General features: G+C 43.0%; 1 protein-coding gene across 2 annotated transcripts; it reads left to right on the forward strand.

Moving 5' to 3' along the window:
* Window positions 1-5,737: 5,737 nt before the first annotated feature.
* On the forward strand, window positions 5,738-9,149 carry LOC112230083 (dynein axonemal light chain 4). Of its 2 annotated transcripts, none has more exons than XM_042317732.1 (4): window positions 5,738-5,898; window positions 7,537-7,620; window positions 7,837-7,920; window positions 8,128-9,149. In XM_042317732.1, the coding sequence occupies exons 2-4, from the start codon at window positions 7,549-7,551 to the stop codon at window positions 8,290-8,292; spliced, it is 321 nt and encodes a 106-aa protein (XP_042173666.1). In that variant the 5' UTR covers window positions 5,738-5,898; window positions 7,537-7,548; the 3' UTR covers window positions 8,293-9,149. The 2 variants fall into 2 exon arrangements, with proteins under 2 accessions (XP_042173666.1, XP_042173665.1); XM_042317731.1 differs by having other exon boundaries at window positions 5,742-5,894.
* Window positions 9,150-16,640: the final 7,491 nt, after the last annotated feature.

The following is a 16,640-nucleotide window of genomic DNA, read 5'->3' on the forward strand; positions in this document are numbered from 1 at the left end:
GCTTTGTTGTTGTTTGAACTGCAGATTGGCCCTTTACAGTGATTTGTGACCTGTCTCAATGGTTTTTTTAAATGTAAAGCTGATGGAATGGAATGTATATCTGTATGCATGAGAAAAGCTTTTTCAAAATTAGAGGTCAAAGGTCAGATTTCTAAATAGTCCTGTTTCCAAGACAGCAACAACACAAAAACGTACAACAATATTAACTATTGAATGGTGCGCTTCACCCCACAAAGGCCAAAATGAATACGCACCTCAAAGAATGTGTATTTAGCTTGATCTTACCTTCACAGAATTGCTTAATAAGTGGGTACAGAAGGGACATTGGGACACTGATGTTGAGTTGGGGGGTGTAGTGAAGAAAAGTGTACCCAGATTATTGGGTGTCCTTCCCCCCACTTCACCATTGACATATGGTTGTAAAGTGCCTGTCTGGGTATTACACGCCCAATGCAAATGTCAAATGTATTTTATTCTCTCTCTTTCTCTCTCTCTCTCTTTCTCTCTCTCTCTTTCTCTCTTTCTCTCTCTCTTTCTCTCTCTCTGTCTCTCTCTCTCTCTTTCTCTCTTTCTTTCTCTCTCTTTCTTTCTCTCTCTCTCTCTCTCTTTCTCTCTCTCTCTTTCTCTCTCTCTCTCTCTCTCTCTCTCTCTCTCTCTCATTCTCTCTCTCTCTCTCCTGCTATTGGTTATGATGTTATTGTAACCAGCTGTGATGTCAGTAAGTGTTGTGCTTGTTCATCTTGTGCACCTCCATGGATCTTCTATGATATTGTGACAATATGTGGATGAATAAAATAAAATGGTTATGATGTCATAAGGAGGTACGTTTTGGCTCACTGTGTGTGTATGGTCAAATCCTGTGTGTGTGTGTCGTGACTGGTCCTCCACCCACACAGAAGGAACTGTGGAGTTGAACTGTGCTGCTCTCTGATCTAGTATCATCTCTCCCACACTAACTGTTATGTATCTGTCTCTCTCCCTTAAAGGGATACTGTTATGTATCTGTCTCTTTCTCTTAAAGGGATACTGTTATGTATCTGTCTCTTTCGCTTAAAGGGATTCTTTATGTATCTGTCTCTCTCTCTTAAAGGGATACTTTATGTATCTGTCTCTCTCTCTCTTAATGTGACACTGTTATGTATCTGTCCCTTTCTCTTAAAGGGATACTTTATGTATCTGTCTCTCTCTCTTAATGTGACACTGTTATGTATCTGTCTCTCTTTAAGTATCTGTTTCTTTTTCTTAAAGGGATACTTTATGTATCGGTCTCTCTCTCTTAAAGGGATACTCTATGTATCTGTCTCTCTCTGTCTTAAAGGGATACTTTATGTATCGGTCTCTCTTTCTTAAAGGGATTCTTTATGTATCTGTCTCTCTCTCTTAAAGGGATACTCTATGTATCTGTCTCTCTCTCTTAATGTGATACTGTTATGTATCTGTCTCTCTCTCTTAATGTGACACTGTTATGTATCTGTCTCTCTTTAAGTATCTGTTTCTTTTTCTTAAAGGGATACTTTATGTATCGGTCTCTCTCTCTTAAAGGGATACTCTATGTATCTGTCTCTCTCTGTCTTAAAGGGATACTTTATGTATCGGTCTCTCTTTCTTAAAGGGATTCTTTATGTATCTGTCTCTCTCTCTTAAAGGGATACTTTATGTATCTGTCTCTCTTTATGTATCTGTCTCTCTCTGTCTTAAAGGGATACTTTATGTATCGGTCTCTCTTTCTTAAAGGGATACTCTATGTATCTGTCTCTCTCTCTTAAAGGGATACTTTATGTATCTGTCTCTTTCATTTAAAGGGATACTTTATGTATCTGTCTCTCTCTTTCTTAAAGGGATACTTTATGTATCTGTCTCTCTCTGTCTTAAAGGGATACTTTATGTATCTGTCTCTCTCTGTCTTAAAGGGATACTTTATGTATCGGTCTCTCTTTCTTAAAGGGATACTCTATGTATCTGTCTCTCTCTCTTAAAGGGATACTTTATGTATCTGTCTCTCTCTCTCTTAAATGGATACTTTATGTATCTGTCTCTCTCTCTTAAAGGGATACTTTATGTATCTGTCTCTTTCATTTAAAGGGATACTTTATGTATCTGTCTCTTTCATTTAAAGGGATACTTTATGTATCTGTCTCTTTCACTTAAAGGGATAATTTCAGGGATACTTCCCCAGAGTCAGATGAACTTGTGGATGCCATTTTAATGTCTCTGTGTCCAGTATGAAGCAAGTTAGAGGTGGTTTCCTATTCCAATGCTAACTAGCATTAGCACAATGAATGGAATAGCATGCTAGCATGCTACAATGAATAGCATGCTAGCAGATACCCATAGACTTCCAGTCATTGCGCTGACGCCAGTTAGCAATTGCGCGAGCCCTAGTTAGCAACATCCTTCAAACTGTTTGTTTATTGAACATCTTTGTTATTCTGTCTACCCACTTCAACACTATATTTTTGCCTCTACTTTATAATCTTTGTTAGGTCCCCCTCTCTCTGTCTCTATCTATTTCCCAGGCAAGCACACACACACACACACACACACACACACACACATATGCATGTACATGCGTACGCAGGCACGCACACACACATACTCACGGAGTCACGCGCACACACACGTCAGCTTGTGATATTAGCATCACATGCAGTCATAGCCCCACTCCCCCTCCTCTCCTCCTGAATAATACATGAGCTTTAATTATCTCTGTCACTCAGCTCTGGTCCCTACTGTCTCTCTCTTCCTCTGCACCCCCCTCTTTGTGGAAACTTCTCTAGCCCTCCGTCTCTCTCTTTCCTCCCACCTATATCTTTCACTATCCCTCCATATTTCTCTCCCTGCATCCTCTCCTGCTCTCTGATATTTACATCTTCCCCTCTACCCTTTTCCTTCCCTTCTTTCTCATTAGATTCTAATCTACTTCTCTTTTCCATTTCTCATTCTCCTCTTTTTGATCTTTTAGTCACTATTCATCTATTCTGACATCCTGGACATGACCCATTATTTCTCATGTTGCGTCACCCCCACACCCCATCCTGGACATGACCCATTATTTCTCATGTTGCGTCACCCCCACACCCCATCCTGGACATGACCCATTATTTCTCATGTTGCGTCACCCCCACACCCCATCCTGGACATGACCCATTATTTCTCATGTTGCGTCACCCCCACACCCCATCCTGGACATGACCCATTATTTCTCATGTTGCGTCACCCCCACACCCCATCCTGGACATGACCCATTATTTCTCATGTTGCGTCACCCCCACACCCCATCCTGGACATGACCCATTATTTCTCTTGTTGCGTCACCCCCACACCCCATCCTGGACATGACCCATTATTTCTCATGTTGCGTCACCCCCACACCCCATCCTGGACATGACCCATTATTTCTCATGTTGCGTCACCCCCACACCCCATCCTGGACATGACCCATTATTTCTCATGTTGCGTCACCCCCACACCCCATCCTGGACATGACCCATTATTTCTCTTGTTGCGTCACCCCCACACCCCCCTCTTTCTTTATCACACTCTCTCTCCACCAGTCAGTCAGTTAGTCACGACTGTTGGTTTTTCAGGGTAAAACAAACAACACTTCCTCTATGGTTGTCTGCATCCCAAATTACATCCTATGTCCTACTTTTGACCAGAGTTCTATTGGCCCGGGTCAAAAGTGGTGCACCATCAAGAGAATAGGATGCTATTTGGGAAGCATACGTTGTTATGTGAGTCAGCTCTTCTCTCTCTTTGCCAGAGATGATGAATGTCTGTGGCTAAGTGCCAAATGGCACCCTATTCCCTGCATAGTGTACTACATTTGATCAGTGGCTCATAGGGCTTTTGACCAGGGCCCATAGTGCACTAGATAGGGAATAGGGTGCCATTTGGGACTGTGTTAGGTTCTCCACTGTGATGTCCTTACTTCTCTTTTTCTCCTCTGATCTCTCTCTCCATCTCTCCTCCTCTTCCCTGTTGGTCCAGCTGGTGGATCTGCTGTCACTATTTACACTTTCCCATCTGTCAGACACTTCTCCTGCTCTCCCTTGTTTTATCTCTCCCTCTATCATTCTTCTCCCTCCTTATTTGTTCATTTCTATATGTTGTTTCCTCTCTCTTTCTAGTAGAGTATTTATGATCCCCAGTTCATTTAGCAGCATGGGGTAAAAACTCAATAAATACATGACAATACATGTACAACAGTATACAGTATATACAGCAACATGGAAACATCACACAGATACAGATGATTGACAAAGCTGATAGCCCCCCCCCTCTCTCCTTCTCATATCCCTCTCCCTCTCGTGGATGAGGATAAGGCTAGTCCATCTAATCTTCTCTCATTAATGAGTTTAGTTGGAGATTACGACATGACTCACCTCCCTACACTCTGAGTTTTTACACACACACACACACACACACACACTTCAGTATAATTCCTTGACTTCTGAAGTGGGACTCCAACTCCAACTAAAGTCATAACCTCAGGTGGTTCACTCAGGCTGATCAAAGCCCAGTGAACCCATGATGTCATGATGCCAACCCCCATAGAAATATAACTAATACCTGCTCTAGTAATTATATTTCTATGGTAAATCTATTATCTAATGTGACCCTAATCTAAAAAAAAACATTAATTTAATTAATGATTCATTGTCTCTCACAGCATACATACTCATACAAACACGCAAGCACACACACCCACCCACCCACACAAACACAGAGAGAGAGAGCAAAAGAGAAAGAGAGGGAGAGACAGAGGGAGAGTGAGAGACAGACAGACAGACAGACAGACAGACAGACAGACAGACAGAGAGAGAGAGAGAGAGAGAGAGAGAGAGAGAGAGAAGAGAGAGAGAGAGAGAGAGACAGAGACAGAGACAGATAGAGAGAAGGAGATTACTCCTCCCTTTTGTCATCAGCTCAATGTGATCTGTTGTTTTTGTCCATCTCTCCAGGAATTGATAATCTGCAATAATCCACAACTGGAATCATTTTTATCTCCTGGACAACATGTACTCAGTATATTCCCAAGAAACTGAACTCATATACCTTTTGAAAAACCATTGTAATGAGAAAATAAATAAAATTGGTCTAGAGACATAATTGTTACGTCACAAACAGCACTCTATTCCCTATATATTGCACTACTTTTGACCAGGGCCCATTGTATACTTAAAGTTAGCAGGTGACCTAGTGGTTAGAGTGTTGGGCCAGTAACCAAAAGGTTGGTGGATCAAATTCCTGAGCTGACAAGGTAAAAATCGGTTGTTCTCCCCCTCAATGTAAATAAGAATTTGTTTTTAACTGACTTGCCTAGTTAAATCAATTGAAGGCTAGGGTCTACAATAGACCAAGTCCATCTAGTCTATTTGATTCTTGTTTGCAACTGTGCATAAATCCACATCTGAGGTTTATTTCTCTTTTTTTCATGCAGGATATTTGGGTTAAAACCTTCACACAAACAGATGTGGCTGCAATCACAACATAATAGGCCTATGGGTCATGCAGACAGACCAGACAGGATACCATAGGGAGGAGAGAGAAACAAGACATATTAAGTTGGCATAAGGACTCTGAAATTAAATTGTCAATGTAGCTAGCTTAGAAAATGTATTGCTTCCAAATGACACATCCTTATAAAAACAAAGCCACATGATTTCTATCAATCTATTTGTGTTGAGCAGAGCATTGACAAACTCATCACCGTCTTGCCAGGGGTTAGGAGCGATTGATTGACAGGCTTCTAAACCACTGAAGAAGACGCTCGGCTAAGTAGGCGTGTTTTTAATGTTCCTGTTGAAGGGATCCGTTTGTTGCTATGGTTGAAAATGTCTCCTTAACAACCGGACTAAAAGTGGAGTAAACTTCGGTTGTATTACCAAACGGTACGTAAGTACAACATGCAGTACCTTTCTAAAACGTATCTCTACAATAAAATCAAATAAATTACAACGGGCAAGTAAGAATTCAAGTTATTTTGGAAATGAAACAACAGCATGTAGTCGGCTATTGCTAGCTAGCCAAATTGCTAACGTTAGCCTGCTAGCTACCCATCAAAAACAAAGCTACCAGTAACGTTACATAAAAAAAATGTTTAAAACATGTTAAGCAAACTTTGGCAAGCAACATAGCTACGCATTTAACTTCAGCACACGTTCTCATCCATGCACCGGGTAGGTTGACGTAACGTACCAATAGTTAATCAGTAACGTTAGCTTTACTATATCTCTTTGGACACTGTTAACTAACCTCCAGACGAGCTTCAATGCAATACAACTCTCCTTCCGTGGCCTCCAACTGCTTTTAAACGCAAGTAAAACTAAATGCTTGCTCTTCACCCGATCGCTGCCCGCACATGCCCGCCTGTCCAGCATCACTACTCTGGACGGTTCTAACCTAGAATATGTGGACAACTACAAATCCCTAGGTTTCTGGTTAGACTGTAAACTCTCCTTCCAGACTCACATTAAGCATCTCCAATCCAAAATTAAATCTAGAATTGGCTTCCTATATCGCAACAAAGCCTCCTTCACTCATGCTGCCAAACATACCCTCTTAAAACTGACCATCCTACCGATCCTCGTCTTCGGTGATGTCATCTATAAAATTGCCTCCAACACTCTCCTCAACAAACTGGATGCAGTCTATAACAGTGCCATCCGTTTTGTCACCAAAGCCCCATATACTACCCACCATTGTGACCTGTACGCCCTCGTTGGCTGGCCCTCACTTCATACTCATCGCCAAACCCACTGGCTCCAGGTCATCTACAAGTCTTTGCTAGGTAAAGGCCCACCTTATCTCAGCTCACTGGTCACCATAGCAGCACGCGCTCCAGCAGGTATATCTCACCTGTCACCCCCAAAGCCAATTCTTCCTTTGGTCGTCTTTCCTTCCAATTCTCTGCTGCCAATGACTGGAACGAACTGCAAAAATCTCTGAAGCTGGAGACTCATATCTCCCTCACTAGCTTTTAATAAGCACCATCTGTCAGAGCAGCTCACAGATCACTGCACCTGTACATAGCCCATCTGTAAACAGCCCATCTATCTACCTACCTCATCCCCATACTGTATTTATTTATTTATTTATCTTGCTCCTTTGCACCCCAGTATCTCTACTTGCACATTCATCTTCTGCACATCTACCATTCCAGTGTTTTAATTGCTATATTGTAATTACTTTGCCACGATGGACTATTTATTGCCTTAACTCCCTTATCTTACCTCATTTGCACTCACTGTATATAGACTTTTTGTTTTCTTTTGTTCTACTGTATTATTGACTGTATGTTTTGTTTATTCCATGTGTAACTCTGTGTTGTATGTGTCAAATTGCTACGCTTTATCTTGGCCAGGTCGCAGTTGCAAATAAGAACTTGTTCTCAACTAGCCTACCTGGTTAAATAAAGGTGAAATAAAATAAATATAGGTAGCTAGCTAAGTTAGCTTGCTACAAAGTTACTGATTCGTTTAGCTAGCTATGAAGAAACTAGTTAAGCCTTAACCAGTGTCTCTGTGTTTGTAGCGGTGGGGTGGAATGGCAGAGACAGCAGAGAGTAAGAAAGAAGAGGCAGACTACAAAAGGCTGCACAGCTTTCCTCTTATCAGGGTGAGGTGTGTGTGTGTGTGTGTGTGTGTGTGTGTGTGTGTGTGTGTGTGTGTGTGTGTGTGTGTGTGTGTGTGTGTGTGTGTGTGTGTGTGTGTGTGTGTGTGTGTGTGTGTGTGTGTGTGTGTGTGTGTGTGTGTGTGTGTGTGTGTGTGTGTGTGAGAGAGAGAGAGAGATCAGGGTAAGGTGTGTGTGATGACATGTTGTTTCCCTCCGCAGCACACAGACATGCCAGAGGAGATGAGAGTGGAGACCATGGAGCTCTGTGTCACAGCCTGCGAGAAGTTCGCCACCAACAATGAGGTGTGTGTGTAAAATGCAGAGCTATGACACCTGGAAAGTTTGTTTGGATATGACTAGCAACATGACATCACTACCTATGGTGAGTTACTGTACTTGACAAATCTCTCTCTCTCCCCCTTTTCACTCCCCCCCCACCTCCCACTCCACCTCCCTCTCTCTCTCCCCCTTTTCACTCCCCCCACCTCCCACTCCACCTCCCTCTCTCAGAGTGCAGCGAAGATGATCAAGGAGTCAATGGATAAGAAGTTTGGCAGCTCGTGGCACGTGGTAATCGGCGAGGGCTTTGGCTTCGAGGTGACACACGAGGTCAAGAACCTGCTCTACATGTTCTTTGGAGGAAGCCTGGCCGTGTGTGTCTGGAAGTGCTCCTAGCATCAACAACCAAATTAGATCTATAGATCTGTCTGTCCATCTACACTATATATACACACATAAAGGTATAGTGGATTTGGCTATTTCAGCCACACCCGCTGACAGGTGTATAAAATCGAGCACACAGCCATGCAATCTCTATAGACAAGCATTGGCAGTAGAATGGCCTTACTGAAGAGCTCAGTGACTTTCAACGTGGCACCGTCATAGGATGCCACCTTTCCAACAAGTCAGTTCGTCAAATTTCTGACCTGCTAGAGCTGGCCCGGTCAACTGTAAGTGCTGTTATTGTGAAGTGGAAACGTCTAGGAGCAACAATGGCTCAGTTGCGAAGTGGTAGGCCACACAAGCTCACAGAACAGGACCGCTGATGCACGTAGCATGTAAAAATTGTCTGTCCTCAACACTCACTACTATCTATCTGTCCATGGATCATCTCTCTCTCTGTCGGTTAGCTTTCTCTTTCTTACTCTCTCCCGTCTGAATTGATTTGACGTATCCTGTCCGATTGGACACAAATGAAATGCAGCCAGGGTCTCCAATACCCGTGTGTGTGTGTGTGTGTGTGTGTGTGTGTGTGTGTGTGTGTGTGTGTGTGTGAGACACCTCATTCATTCCATTCAATATGTTTTAGTATTTTATAATTGTAAGTATGTGTAAATACTTTGATGCCGATTGGATTTAAAAAAATATTTTTCTGTTTTTTACAGATACAGTACATACAACTGTTATTGACAAACAATTTGTTAGTATTTGTAGCTGACAGGTTGATACTGGCAATGTGATTGATTTTCTGTTTGAAATTAACTGATTGTGAAATAAAACCTGAATTGTACTGAGAAACGTACTCACTATGAGTGTTACTGTCTAGTTGTCTGTGTAGTAGAGCCTCTCTTTCACATCTTTCTCTATCTGATAACTCTTCTTTCTATCTTCTTTAAATGGTACATAGAGAGGGGGGTAACCAATTTTGAGAAGGGGAGACAGAGACTTGATGATTTATTTTGTGGAAGACATGTTCTTGGGATTACAGAATGTCCTAACACTCATTGGTTACTAGAGACCTGGTTGGTTTCTATAGGGACATGGTTACATGGGGATAGAATATGGTTGCTATAGGGACATGGTTACATGGGGATAGAATATGGTTACTATAGGGACATGGTTGCATGGGGATAGAATATGGTTGCTATAGGGACATGGTTACATGGGGATAGAATATGGTTGCTATAGGGACATGGTTGCATGGGGATAGAATATGGTTGCTGTAGGGACATGGTTACATGGGGATAGAATATGGTTGCTATAGGAACATGGTTACATGGGGATAGAATATGGTTGCTATAGGGACATGGTTACATGGGGATAGAATATGGTTGCTATAGGGACATGGTTACATGGGGATAGAATACGGTTGCTATAGGGACATGGTTACATGAGGATAGAATATGGTTGCTATAGGGACATGGTTACATGGGGATAGAATATGGTTACTATAGGGACATGGTTGCATGGGGATAGAATATGGTTGCTATAGGGACATGGTTGCAAGGGGATAGAATATGGTTGCTATAGGGACATGGTTACATGGGGATAGAATATGGTTGCTATAGGGACATGGTTACATGGGGATAGAATATGGTTGCTATAGGGACATGGTTACATGGGGATAGAATATGGTTGCTATAGGGACATGGTTACATGGGGATAGAATATGGCTGCTATAGGGACATGGTTACATGGGGATAGAATATTGGTGCTATAGGGACATGGTTACATGGGGATAGAATATGGTTGCTATAGGCAGCAGCTTGAGAAAGGACTTTGACTTTTTTTGCCCTCAGAACAGCCTCAGTTCGTCAGGACATGGACTCTACAAGGTGTTGACAGCATTCCACAGGGATGCTGGCCCATGTTGACTCCAATACTTTTCACAGTTGTGTCAAGTTGGCTGGATGTCCTTTGGGTAGTGGACCATTCTTGATACACACAAGAAACTGTTGAGTGTAAAAAACCCAGCAGCGTTGTGGTTCTTGACACAAACCAGTGCACCTGGCACTTACTACCATACCCAGTTCAATGGCACTTCAATGTCTTGTCCATTCACCCTCTGAAAGGCATACATACACAATCCATGTCTCAATGTTTAAAAATCCTTCTTAAACACTGATTGAAGTGGATTTAACAAGTGACATCAATAAGGGATCATAGCTTACACCTGGATTTACCTGGCCAATCAATAAGGGATCATAGCTTTCACCTGGATTTACCTGGCCAATCAATAAGGGATCATAGCTTTCACCTGGATTTACCTGGCCAATCAATAAGGGATCATAGCTTTCACCTGGATTTACCTGGCCAATCAATAAGGGATCGTAGCTTTCACCTGGATTTACCTGGTCAGTCTGTCATGGAAAGAGCAGGTGTTCTTAATGTTTTGTCCACTCAGTGTATATGGGGGATAGAAGTCATTTTCTTTATGGGAGGATATCAGGGAGACATATTTGACTAAATCATTTATCTGAAAAGGAACTATAGGGGAGGTGAGAATGTAAGATTTTGACAGGAGGGGAAAGTAGCACAGTTTTGACGAGGGAAAATACAAGGATTTTGACAGAGAACGAAAGCAGGATTAGTGAAAGGAGGGAAAAGAACAAGGGAGATTTTGGCAGAGGAGGGGAAAGCGAGAGAGGGACATATTTTGTTGTTGACAGATTATTACACGGGTAGTGTGTGTTGCAATCTGGACAGAAGCAGCTGCTTACTCAAAGACTGACCTCTGATCAGGTCACCTTGTCCTCTGACAACACACACAATGTCTCTCGTTAGACTCTGTGTCGTCTCTCTCCGTCTCTCTTTCCCACACACAGGAACCTACTGATGTAACAATAGCTGTAATAACCAACATGTTTTGAGACTTCCCAGTAAACATTTAGCCACCCTCAGGTACCCTGTTTGATCCTCATGTATTATTCAGGTCAGATGCCCTTTATCTCCTCCCCTGTGTGTGTGTGTGTGTGTGTGTGTGTGTGTGTGTGTGTGTGTGTGTGTGTGTGTGTGTGTGTGTGTGTGTGTGTGTGTGTGTGTGTGTGTGTGTGTGTGTGTGTGTGTGTGTGTGTGTGTGTGTGTGTGTGTGTGTGTGTGTGTGTGTGTGTGTGTCTTTATATATCTCATCCCCTGTGTCTCTCTGCTCTGCTGAAATATTAATAAAGAACCAAAGAGTCAGACTGAGACAGTGTAGCCTAGTAGTTAGAGCGTTGGACTAGTTAACCGAAAGGTTGCAAGATCAAATCCCCGAGCTGACAAGGTACAAATCTGTCGTTCTGACCCTGAACAAGGCAGTTAACCCACTGTTCCTAGGCCGTCATTGTAAATAAGAATTTGTTCTTAGTAAAATAAAGGTGGAAATAAAGGTGGAAAAAAATGTTATTACCAGGATCACAATATAATCTATGGTTGATACAGCTAAATAGTCTATACTAGAAAATGATATACTCTATATAATAGATGGTTGATACAACTAAATAGTCTATACTAGAAAATGATATACTCTATCTATCCCAGGATCTCTATATAATCGATGGTTGATACAACTAAATAGTCTATACTAGATAAGGATATAGTGCTATATCTCTGTTTGGTTGTAGGCTTCTACTGTCTGTGACAAGAGGTTCATTTTTACTTCATACTGCCATGTTAGAAACCCTTGCTGCTGTATCTTAGCAACCTCTCCACTGGACAGAGCGGTAGATGCTGGACTGGCCCTGACCGGCTGTGTGTGTGTGTGTGTGTGTCTTGTTAGAGAAAACTCACAGAATTCAATAACTACATACAAAACAGGTAAAGAAAAAAAGAGAGTCGGCTCTTAGAATGTGAACGAACTAATGTCAGGAATAAAAATAAAGGAGAGAGAGAGAGAGAGAGAGAAAGAGAGAGAGAGAGAGAGAGAGGGAGAGAGAGAAGAGAGAAGAGAGAAGAGAGAATGAGAGGAGAGAGGGAGGGAGAGAGTGAGCGAGAGGGGGTGTGTGTAAAGAGAAAGCAAGGGATGATTTTTTTTCATCCTGTCCGTGCCAGTAGGCCTCTGTTGAGAATTGATTAAGCATAATCCAACATTAATGTGACTGTGTGCATCCATGTGTGTGTTTGTCTGAAGAAGCATAGTGGAAGGTATATCAGAGTCTGAGTGGTATGGGAGCCGGTACATCATCAGCTCTAATGGAGGGAAGAAGAATAGGAGAGGGGAAGGATACAGCTGGATGGGAAAGAGAGGAGAAGAAATGTTCCTCCTTTAGAGTGTCACACACACACCCACACGCACCCACCCACACACCCACGCACCCACGCACGCACGCACCCACACGCACCACGCACCCACACCCACCCACGCACCCCCACCCACCACCCACCCACCCACACCCACGCACCCACCCACACACCCACCCACCCACACCACGCACCCACCACACCACACCCACCCACACACACCCACCCACCCACCCACCCACCCACACACACCCACCCACCCACGCACCCACCTACGCACGTACACACACACACCCACGCACCCACCCACGCACCCACCCACGCATGTACACACACACACACCCACACACCCACGCAGGCACCCACGCACGCACGCACCCACGCACGCACCCACCCACCCACCCACGCACCCACCCACTCACACCCACCCACTCACACACGCACCCACTCACGCAGACAGACACACAGACAAGCATACAGACAGACAGACAGACACACAGATAAGCATACAGACAGACAGACAGACAGACAGACAGACAGACAGACAGACAGACAGACAGACAGACAGACAGACAGACAGACAGACAGACAGACAGACAGACAGACAAGGTGACAGACAGACAAGGTGACAGACAAGGTGACAGACAGACAAGGTGACAGACAAGGTGACAGACATACATACAGACAGACAGACAGACAGACAGACAGACAGACAGACAGACAGACAGACAGACAGACACAGATACATACATACATACATACATACATACATACAGACAGACAGACAGACAGACAGACAGACAGACAGACAGACAGACAGACAGACAGACAGACAGACAGACAGACAGACAGACAGACAGACAGACAGACAGACAGACAGACAGACAGACAGACAGACAGACATGTACAGGGAAAGATAGAGAGAAAGAGGGATGAGTAAACAACTTTATTGCTCTAACAACATGCAGACGGACACACAGACAGACAGACGGACAGACAGACAGACAGACATGTACAGGGAAAGATAGAGAGAAAGAGGGATGAGTAAACAACTTTATTGCTCTAACAGCACTCGGGTCATTCTAACCTGGCACACCTCCTGCCTATGCCAGGGGACAGAGATATAGAGCGATGGAAGGGATAGAGAGATTGAGAGAAAACAGACTAATATAGGTTGACAAGATATCAGAGCTCTGTCTCATTCCGGTGTGAGGAAACAAGAAAAAACAAGAAAGAAGAAGGAGGAGAACATAAGGGGGAAAACCTTTAAAGAAAGAAAGGCGAGTAACAAGGGAAGGAAAAAGGAGGGATGAGAAAGAGAGGTGGTAAAATTATACCTTCTTCCCTCATTGGTTTCAGTGACCCTCTATAAAGGGGGATGTGGTCGTGCCTGGGGGAGTCTGTGCTTTGTCCTTAGGACTGAGTTGACCGTTGTCTATTACTGCAAACCAAATGGCACCCTATTCCCTACAGAAAGAGGTAGTTGTATTGGGGGTATCTAGGTAGTTGTATTGGGGGGTATCTAGGTAGTTGTATTGGGGGTATCTAGGTAGTTGTATTATTAGGTAGTTGGGGGATCTAGGTAGTTGTATTGGGGTATCTAGGTAGTTGTATTTGTATTAGGTAGTTGGGGGTATTGGGGGTAGTTGGTATCTAGGTAGTTGGGGGATCTAGGTAGTTGTATTGGGGGTATCTAGGTAGTTGTATTGGGGGGGGTATCTAGGTAGTTGTATTGGGGGTATCTAGGTAGTTGTATCTAGGTAGTTGTATTGGAGGGTATCTAGGTAGTTGTATTGGGGGTATCTAGGTAGTTGTATTGGGGGTATCTAGGTAGTTGTATTGGGGGTATCTAGGTAGTTGTATTGGAGGGTATCTAGGTAGTTGTATTGGGGGATCTAGGTAGTATCTAGGTAGTTGTATTGGGGGTATCTAGGTATTGTATTGGAGGGTATCTAGTTGTATTGGGGGTATCTAGGTAGTTGTATTGGGGGTATCTAGGTAGGTATCTAGGTAGTTGTATTGGAGGTATCTAGGTAGGTATCTAGGTAGGTAGGTTGTATTGGAGGGTATCTAGTTGAATTGGGGGTATCTAGGTAGTTGTATTGGGGGTATCTAGGTAGTTGTATTGGAGGTATCTAGGTAGTTGTATTGGGGGTATCTAGGTAGTTGTATTGGTAGTTGTTTTGGGGGTATCTAGGTAGTTGTTTTATTGGGGGTATCTAGGTAGTTGTATTGGGGGTATCTAGGTAGTTGTATTGGGGGTATCTAGGTAGTTGTATTGGGGGTATCTAGGTAGTTGTATTGGGGGTATCTAGGTAGTTGTATTAGGTAGTTGGGGTATCTAGGTAGTTGTATTGGGGGTATCTAGGTAGTTGTATTGGGGGTATCTAGGTAGTTGTTTTGGAGGTATCTAGGTAGTTGTATTGGAGGTTATCTAGGTAGTTGTATTGGGGTATCTATCTAGGTAGTTGTATTGGAGGGGTATCTAGGTAGTTGAGTTGTATTGGGGGTAGTTGTATTGGGGTATCTAGGTAGTTGTATTGGGGGTATCTAGGTCAAAAGAAAGATGTAGTTTAGGTATTGTATCTAGGTAGTTGAATCTAGGTAGTTGTATTGGTATCTAGGTAGGTATCTAGGTAGTTGTATTGGGGGTATCTAGGCAAAGAAATCTAGGTAGTTGTATTGGGGGGGGTGTATCTAGGTAGTTGTATTGTTGGGGTATCTAGGTAGTTGTATTAGTTGTATTGGGGTATCTAGGTAGTTGTATTGGTGGTATCTGTATCTAGGTAGTTATATTGGGGGTATCTAGTGTAGTTGTATTGGGGGTATCTAGGTAAAGAAAGTAGGTATCTAGGTAGTTGTATTGTATCTTAGTTGGGGGTATCTAGGTAGTTGTATTGGGGGGATCTAGGTAGTTGTATTAGTTGAGGGTATCTAGGTAGTTGTATTGGAGGGTATCTAGGTAGTTGTTTTGGGGTATCTAGGTAGTTGTATTGGGGGTATCTAGGTAGTTTTATCTAGGTAGTTGTATTGGAGGTATCTAGGTAGTTGTATTGGAGGTATCTAGTTGTATTGGAGGTATCTAGGTAGTTGTATTGGGGGAGGTATCTAGGTAGTTGTATTAGTTGTATTGGGGGTATCTAGGTAGTTGTATTGGGGGTATCTAGGTAGTTGTATTGGGGGATCTAGGTAGTTGTATTGGGGGTATCTAGGTAGTTGTATTGGGGAGGTATCTAGGTAGTTGTATTGGAGGTATCTAGGTAGTTGTATTGGAGGTATCTAGGTAGTTGTATTAGTTGTATTGAGGTATCTAGGTAGTTGTATTGGAGGTATCTAGGTAGTTGTATTGGGGGTATCTAGGTAGTTGTATTGGGGGGTATCTAGGTAGTTGTATTAGGTAGGTATTGGGGTATCTAGGTAGTTGTATTGGAGGTATCTAGGTAGTTGTATTGGGGGTATCTAGGTAGTTGTATTGGAGGTATCTAGGTAGTTGTATTGGAGGGTATCTAGGTAGTTGTATTGGAGGGTATCTAGGTAGTTGTATTGGAGGGTATCTAGGTAGTTGTATTGGAGGGTATCTAGGTAGTTGTATTGGGGGTATCTAGGTAGTTGTATTGGGGGTATCTAGGTAGTTGTATTGGGGGTATCTAGGTAGTTGTATTGGGGGTATCTAGGTAGTTGTATTGGAGGTATTTAGGTAGTTGTATTGGAGGTATCTAGGTAGTTGTATTGGGGGGATCTAGGTAGTTGTATTGGAGGTATCTAGGTAGTTGTATTGGAGGTATCTAGGTAGTTGTATTGGAGGTATCCAGGTAGTTGTATTGGAGGGTATCTAGGTAGTTGTATTGGGAGGTATCTAGGTAGTTGTATTGGGGGGTATCTAGGTAGTTGTATTGGGGGGATCTAGGTAGTTGTATTGGGGGTATCTAGGTAGTTGTATTGGATGTATCTAGGTAGTTGTATTGGAGGGTATCTAGGTAGTTGTATTGGGAGGTATCTAGGTAGTTGTATTGGGGGGTATCTAGGTAGTTGTATTGGGGTTTATCTAGGTATTTGTATTGGAGGGTATCTAGGTAGTTGTTTTA

This window comes from Oncorhynchus tshawytscha, unplaced genomic scaffold (assembly GCF_018296145.1).
Source record: "Oncorhynchus tshawytscha isolate Ot180627B unplaced genomic scaffold, Otsh_v2.0 Un_contig_3458_pilon_pilon, whole genome shotgun sequence".
In the NCBI taxonomy this organism is placed as follows: Eukaryota; Metazoa; Chordata; class Actinopteri; order Salmoniformes; family Salmonidae; genus Oncorhynchus; species Oncorhynchus tshawytscha.

Coding starts and splice junctions, on each gene's coding strand:
- LOC112230083 (XM_042317732.1), top strand. CDS start 7,549: ATGGCAGAGACAGCAGAGAGTAAGAAAGAAGAGGCAGACTACAAAAGG. Junction 7,621..7,836: donor ACAGCTTTCCTCTTATCAGG/GTGAGGTGTGTG, acceptor TTCCCTCCGCAG/CACACAGACATGCCAGAGGA. Junction 7,921..8,127: donor AGTTCGCCACCAACAATGAG/GTGTGTGTGTAA, acceptor TCCCTCTCTCAG/AGTGCAGCGAAGATGATCAA.